At 40.1% G+C, this 8,145-nt stretch overlaps 1 protein-coding gene across 2 annotated transcripts; it reads right to left on the bottom strand.

The window, feature by feature from the left end:
* Nucleotides 1-148: 148 nt before the first annotated feature.
* Nucleotides 149-7,817, bottom strand: TARDBP (TAR DNA binding protein). Of its 2 annotated transcripts, XR_012511456.1 has the most exons (7): nt 7,660-7,817; nt 6,422-6,668; nt 4,735-4,898; nt 3,433-3,573; nt 2,613-2,783; nt 1,016-2,231; nt 149-281 (listed from the first exon to the last, which is right to left on the bottom strand). XR_012511456.1 is itself a non-coding variant. In XM_074377440.1 (6 exons), exons 2-6 carry the CDS (start codon nt 6,657-6,659, stop codon nt 1,701-1,703), a joined length of 1,245 nt encoding a protein of 414 aa, XP_074233541.1. In that variant the 5' UTR covers nt 6,660-6,668; nt 7,660-7,817; the 3' UTR covers nt 302-1,700. The 2 variants fall into 2 exon arrangements, 1 of the variants encoding a protein (XP_074233541.1); XM_074377440.1 differs by lacking the exon at nt 149-281 and having other exon boundaries at nt 302-2,231.
* Nucleotides 7,818-8,145: the final 328 nt, after the last annotated feature.

An 8,145-nucleotide genomic window follows, 5' to 3' on the forward strand; every position in this document is an offset into this window, starting at 1 on the left:
GGTACTGCTTACCATTTTAGGTGCGGTCACCCAGACTTATTAAAAACTAGATTAAAAAAAAAAAAAACTTTTCACTTTGGACAATGCAAGAACAAATAGCAATTAAGTCTGGGTATCAGGTGTCAATGCATGACAGGTGATGAATCCATTTGACTTGAGACAACTTTTCAAATAAGTTTATTTGAAGCAAAATAAACTATTGCCAAGAAACTTTATGAAAGTTCCATCTCAAAAGGGTCAAAAAAGGGGAATTAACTGCTATGAATTCTTTGCATTCAGGGCTGCAAAACAAAGACACATATTATTTAAATCAGTTTTATTTAAGAATTTCCAACATTGACAACTCTTATAAAAAGCATCCAAGCACAGGACACAGAACTGCAGCAAACAGCATTCTTATGGGTAGCTAACAGACATTAGAACTTCCACCCTTCTTTGAGACACCCTGAGCTCACTGGTGAACTCTGCTTCCAAATACTCCTGCAAAGCACACCACAAGCTCAGTCCATGTTCTCAACCCATCAGCTTCAGTTCACATTACCACGCTTACAGATCAGTAACAGAAGAGACCACACACCATACAGCATTCACAGCAGTTGACAAAGGGGTAGGGAAAATACAAGTATCGTTTCACTTAACACATTCAGCTAACGTGGGTTACCTAAGAACAAAACTCACTTAAAGTCTTCCAACAGATGTGGATGTCCTTTGAATGCAAAAAACATTCGTACATTATTTGCTATCATTGCTCTCTGCACACGCTCTCACCAAAGCCACAGGATTGAGAGACACATCTCGCCAAGTTAAAAAATATCCATTTTGCACCACCAAGTCTCTGCACGCGCTCTCTCCTTTTCTCGCTCATACTAGCCTTTCATGCCTCGGCACCACCATCAATCCCACACAAGGTTTCAAAAGTTCAAACAGCCTTCTGGTTCCATATCACAGCCTTGCGTTCATAGCGTTGATACGACTCCATGAAATAAAGAGTAGCGGATAAAAATGGGACACCCACCGTCAAAGACGCAGCCTGTGCAGTGTGATGACGAATTCTTGAATGAGAAAGCATGTAGACAGAAGTATTCCTATGGCAGAGTATTTACAGCACTACTTTCAATGAAGTGCTTCTTCCATAAACATTTGAAATGAGATGAACTGCAGAGATTAAATGAAGGCTTCATATTGTACTTTTGTATATGAAGGGAGACAAGTGTTAAAAAACAAAAACAAAAACAAAAGAACCAAACACTGTGACACCACGATCTCCAAAAAGGAGATTTTCCTAAGGAAAAAAATCCATATGGTGGGGTTCAAATTAAAAACAAGGAGAAAAGGATGTAGTTCTAATCAATGGTTTCCATTTTGAACATGCAAAGAATTCACTTGACAAGTCCAGGGATAAAATATTACAGGAGAAACCTTTTGATAAATTGTAGTGTGTTGATTTACCAATCAGGCAAAGAGCAGTTCACTTTCAAACACTCAATATTTCAACCCTTTATGTAACAAAACTTATAAAATTCCTTTAGCTCTTCCTCTTTTTCTAAAGAAAAATGTCAAAAATACTGCTGAATATACTCCACACTGAACAAACCGATTTTGAAAATTCTTAGTACATACGTATTTTACAATATACTTACCATGAGTTTAGAAAAATTTGAATTCCCACCAGTCTATACTGACCAGCTATAACCCAAGGTCTACATTCCCCAGCCAGAAGATTTAGAATCCATGCTTGAGCCAAAGCCTCCATTAAAACCACTGCCTGACCCTGCATTTGATGCTGATCCCCAACCAATTGCTGCACCTGAATTAGAACCACTATAAGAGTTATTTCCGGAACCAAAGGCCTGATTTGGCTCCCTCTGCATGTTGCCTTGGCTTTGGTTATTACCTGATGGGCCTGACTGATTCTGCTGACTGGCTAACATGCCCATCATACCCCAACTGCTCTGCAGAGCTGCCTGGGCTGCAGCCATCATTGCTGGATTAATGCTAAAAGCACCAAAGTTCATCCCTCCGCCCATATTACTACCTTGATTGTTTCCCAAACCAGCTCCACCCCCTCTACTGTTACCAAATCCACCCTGATTCCCAAAGCCACCTGGATTACCACCAAATCTTCCACTTCTTTCTAACTGTCTATTGCTATTGTGCTTAGGTTCAGCATTGGATATATGTACGCTGATTCCTTTAATGATCAAGTCCTCTCCACAAAGAGACTGGGCAACCTATAAGAAATAAAGAATGTAAATAAAGGAGATTGAACCATTGGCTCATACGTCAAAGTAGCAATAAAACTTAGACTTCCAGCCATTATTTAAACTGGACGAAAAATAAGCAATGAACATTTACTTAATTTAAGCCCGTAAGATAGCATTTAGCTTTAGTAATGGCAGCAAGGAGTTCTTATTTTCAAAGGATATGTAACACTCCCACTTAAAGGTCACACACTAAAAAAAAATCTAAGGGGCTATCACAACTATCTAGGCCCATATACCACACAGCTTGCAAGATCAGAGAGCTTAGCTAAAGATGGCAATTAGCTGGAAGGGCAAAGTTCAACAGAAACTATCTAATAAGCTAGAACAAAATTATTAAGAGAAAAATACCTGATCATCTGCAAACGTAACAAAGGCAAATGCCCTAAACGGTTTGGGAATGAAGACATCCACCACTTCTCCGTACTGGCAGAAGAACTGCCGTAACTCGTCAGCAGTCATGTCCTCTGTGCAACGCCCAACAAACACCTTTCTGCTTCTCAAAGGCTCATCTGGGCTTTGCTGGTCAAATCAGAAGGAAAAAAAAAATCAGAAGGAAAAAAAAAATCAGAAATATTTCACCTGAGCAATGAAAAGGGCATTACTATAGAGGGTGTAACAAAACCTATCTGCCTTTTACATTAGGTGAAGCATTAAGAAAAGTAGGTACAGTCTTATTTTTTTGCACTAGCACTTCTCTTTCCTGTAAGACTTAGATGAAGAATAAAATTTTAAAGTTTAAAGTTCATAAAAGTATATTTGAATTAAAGAAAGTCAGTGATTGAGAAATGTCCTCGCAAAGATGATTATGTTCCCAAATAAGCAAGTCTTGCTTGCTTGGAACAAGTTAGGCTTTTGTGACAAGATTAATGTACTCTAACTGCCTTTATGTTTTAAGATGTAGCTGTGCAAGAAATTGTTAACTCACTAAAAATAACAAAAAAAAAAGAATAGAATGAACAATGTCTTATTTTGGGGAGGTAATAAACTAGATATTTCAAATAAACATATAAAATATTCAGTATGCATTAATGTCCTAAGACTTTAACAAGGCAAAAGATTTTAAGAACATACCCTGCCACATTTTCCAACCATTATGTTTTATTTTATAGCACCTTCTAAGGAAGTTTGTCAGCAAAATTGTCAAAACAGGAAAAAAAGAGCAAAGTACCTTAGAGTTTGGGAGTTTACAATCACACCACCGTCCATCTATCATATGTCGCTGTGACATTACTTTCACCTGGGTTTCATACTCCGTAAAACGAACAAAGCCAAACCCTTTTGAATGACCAGTTTTAATATCTTTCTTGACCTAGAAAAAAATCATTTAAACTTACTAAATCTATACACACAACCAAATCAGAATTCCTTGACAATTTGGCTTCAACTGGATGCAGTGGCTTAATTCAAAAAGGTAAATGCACCCCAATGTTCATAGCAGCACTATAAACAATAGCCAAGACATGGAAGAAACCTAAATGTCCATCAACAGATGACTGGATAAAGAAGTTGTGGTATATTTATACAATGGAATAACACTCAGCCATAAAAAAATGTAATAATGCCATTTGCAGCAACATGGACACACCTGGAGATTGTCATTCTAAGTGAAGTAAGCCAGAAAGAGAAAGAAAAATACCCTATGATGTCACTTACATGTGGAATCCAAAAAAACTCCAAAAAACAAAAAACTAACTTATTAACAAAACAGAAACAGAGTCACAGACAGAAAACAAACTTATGGTTACGGGAGTGGAGGATGAGGGTGGAAAGGAATAAATCGGGAGTCTGAGATTTGCAGATACTAATATACGTAAAATAGATTAACAACAGGTTCATACTGCATAGCACAGGGTACTACATTCAGTATCTTGTAGTAACTTATGGTGAAAAAGAATATGAAAATGAATATATGTATGTTCATGTATGACTGAAGCATTATACTGCACACCAGAAATTGACACAACATTGTAAACTGACTACTTCAATAAAAAAATTATATAAAAATATGAAAAAACACTTAAACCAAGTTACTCTTGAAGTAAAAGCAACAGGAGAGTACATGTTGAATCTAAATGTTAATAGTGTAAAAATCATTTACATAGTTCAATTTTAACAAAATGTTTTAGAATGCAAAGATAAAATTAGACCTAATGTTTATAAATCTTACTTAAATGCCAAAGACAGAAAAATAAATGTTTTTAATCTCATATCAATATAAATTATAAAGAAAAAAAGCTAATTATCACCTCATTCCCTTAGGCCTTTATGCAGTATCAAAAGCAAAAATATGATACATGCATAAAGGGAGACAGTATAAGTCAAATTTCTTCTCAGCATCCGTTATGTACACATAAAACAGACACTAAGAGTATCACCTCCTGAACATGAAGGGCAGTGCCACTGAAACAACAGGAATTCTGGGTGCTCATTCACTGAAAAAGAAAGACTGTTAAATGAAATCAAAGTTTACCTGAACCATAAGAACTTCTCCAAAGGTACTAAAATATTCTTTTAGATCCTGTTCAGTCGTTTTCCAAGGGAGACCCAACACTATTAAGTCAGATGTTTTCTGGACTGCTCTTTTCACTTTCACTGCTGATGAAGCATCTGTCTCATCCATTTTTCTTTTGTTATCTAAATAAAATGAGCAGAAACCTTTTAGAACTCTCATTTAACACTTCTTAAAATGCACTATTTCCTTTATCTAGAAATGAGAAGCAAAAATATCTTAAGAACAATAAGATACTGGAAGCTTTTGGCAAAGAGAGCTGTTCGCTCTCAAGGACAGAGTAAGGGATTGTCTAAGTGGCAGAGGTGCTTTTCTAGAGCAAATCCAGGGATTCCCACTTCTAGTTTTGTAGTATCTCAAGATTACAATTTTATGTTCTCCCCTCTCAAAAGGTTTATTAAAACAGAAGTTACTTCACTTTGACTTTAAAATACATTAAGAAAAAAAAGCAGGTTAAATAACAGCGTGATACTATCTTTGTGCCTATTAAGTACATCTGCTTGATTATTTGAATGTCTACAACCTGACGGCTACTAAAAAAATAAGCAACATTTATCTCCAGTTTTGGATTTAAGGGTGATTTCAATTTTCCTTTTATTTCATTTCTAAGCTTTCAACAATAAACTCGGGTTAATTTTGTAATAAAAAAGAAAACTTTAGGTTATTCAAAAAAACCCAATATTTGGAAGGGCAGAGAAGACTAAATAACATTTAGAGAAAAGACAAATAGACTATTTTTTGGAGCAGTTTTAGGTTCACAGCAAAGTTGAGGGATTTACTCTCTACTTTCACACATGCACACACCCACCCCCCTGTCAACATACCCCATAAATTGGTTACAATTGGTGGACTTACACTGATACATCACTATCTAAATGACACTTTAAGTTTGGATATTAATCTATAGCCAATGGACCAAGAAACTGCATGCTAAAAAAAAACCAAGTTGATGCTATTAAAAACGTTCTTATATATGAAAAAAATTCTTGATGCAACGTCTGAAACACTGACCAAATAATATGACTTTGTTGCGGTATCAGGTTACAATAAAAGCACCACACAGTTATATCAACTAGCACACATTCCTACTGCTAAAATGTACCTATTTCCTTGGCACACTTCTATATCTTCATGCTTCCTTTTCTTAGATTAAGAACATCATAGACAAGAGGTAGTGAGAATAAGTCCAGAACCCCAAATTTTAATTAGGATTGCACGAATTGAAGATTTGGGCTACTGTAATCAATGTTCATTTAAGGGGGAAAAAAGAAAAAGATTAGCTGAATGATGTAAGCCTGCAAGGACAAACACCAAATTAAAATACTGGGGCACTTTAAAAGACTCTGTTTACAACAGACTGATAAAATTGCAAAGCATTAATATTAATAGTTCCTTAAATTTGGCATTAACTTGGCAACATTAGTTCAGATAATTAAAATAGTTTTAAAAAAAGTTTTGTAATTGTCAATTTTCACTAATTTATTAGACTAGTGGTCTTCCAGACTTGTCTAATGGTAACTTTTAAAGAAATACACGGGTTACAGGAAACGTTTCACCATTAAGAGTCAATGATCTATGACAGAAGGAGACACAAATCTATACTTGAGACTATACTTTAGCATCACTGCAAGAACAAATGGTAACAAACCTTTGGGATAGTTGACAACATATACCAGATTTCCCCAGCCAGCATCGGGGGCATGAAGAATTCCTTCTACCAGACGAACACCTCTCATACACTGAGACACTGGGTTCCTGTAGCGCAGCCCACATGCCCCTGGAAACTGGGCTGTAACTGTGGACAGCAGCACTGTCCCATCGTCTTCTGACGGTATTTCAATAGGCTCATCATTCTCATCTTCGGTTACCCGAATATATTCAGACATCGTAATTTTCTTAAAAGGAAAAGAAATATGAGTGACCAACACTTGTGTTAAACTAATCGTTTCCTTGTATCAGCTGATTAGTATCACTACCATGTCACTGTTCTGACTCCCAGAAAAAGTCTCGCTGTTTGGGTTCTTAGATTTGTCAGTTTCCCCCGAAAGATGAGGCAGCAAAGGCAGGGATAGTTCTTCCTATTAAAATGTAATGCCCTGCTATTTCACTCCATTAAGTACTTGGTCAGTGCTTACTCTGCATCAGGTGCTGCAACTACTACCTGTGAAACCACAGTCCCGGGGGCATGCTGGCTGGGGGCGGGGTAGGGTAAGCAAAACAGCAAACAAATAATTACTCTATTACAATCGTAACATAAGGTGAATAGTCTTAAAAGACTGCGGGGAACCCAAGCTCGCCGAGACGTATACGTAGAAGTAGGTTTCCCCAATTAAGGGATGCAGAAGCTAAGTCTTGAGGACTGAAGAGCACAAGCTGAATCTTGAGGACCGACTAGGAGCAGTGAGCCAGGTGAAGAGAATAAAGTTCCTCCATGTTCCTCATTTCGAGACTTCCGGGGGCTCTCCAAACTTGAGCCGCCAGGATAGCGGCGACAGGTCCTCCACGACGCAGGCCACCGCCTCCCAGAAGCCAGTACGTGACGGCCGAGGGAGGAGTTCTTAAGCGCGGCCCGTGGTGGGACCGCCGGGGAACTAGGCCTAAACGCTGTCCTCCAGAGTGCAAAGTACGAAGGCACAAAGCAGTGCCCGCGTCCGGAAGCCAGGCCAAACCTCCGCCTCGGGGTACACAGCTCCGCGGGCCCAGCGCCCCTGCTTCGGCACCGCTGCCACCCCGCGCCAGGCCCTAACGTCGCTCCCGCGCGAGTCCGCTCGGGCAGGACAAGGCAGGCCCGGCCCCACGGCTCCCCTCCCGAGGCAGCGGCCGCCCCCACCCCTCCGGGAGCCGAAGCACGCAGGGCGCCCTCCGTGAGAAGCGTCCGCCACTCACCCGCTAGGCCGCTGCTAGGAAGTCCGACGGGGAAGCTGAAGCAGCAAGGGATCCAGGAGCAGCCTAGCTACCCACTTCGCTTCCACAAAATGGCGCTACGGCCGCCTCCTCCCCCCTCCGGCCGTCGTCCTCTCCTACTGGCTCCCCGTCAAGAGGGGGAGGTCGCCGCACAGAGACATAACAACCCTCTCCTCAGAGAGTCAGAACCCCCTCCTCGAGTCTGAGCACATGGAACATGCTGAGAGCTAGAGTAAGACCAGAACCTTGGCCTGAAAAGCTAAAAATTGAAAAAATTTGGGTGCGAAGGCTTTTAGCTCCCCCCACGTAGCGTAATAGATGGCTTCGCCCGACCAACCGCCGGCCCTGGGTCTCGGCCGGAGCTCGCGTATTTTAAAAGTGCGCGAGACTAGCGCAGATGCTGGGCGGGACGGGGCGGGGCGTTGGGGGTGGTCCTGGGCACGCCTGACCCTCGCGAGACTGGGGAGG

The sequence above is a fragment of the Camelus bactrianus genome, chromosome 13 (assembly GCF_048773025.1).
Source record: "Camelus bactrianus isolate YW-2024 breed Bactrian camel chromosome 13, ASM4877302v1, whole genome shotgun sequence".
NCBI classification, from domain to species: domain Eukaryota; kingdom Metazoa; phylum Chordata; class Mammalia; order Artiodactyla; family Camelidae; genus Camelus; species Camelus bactrianus.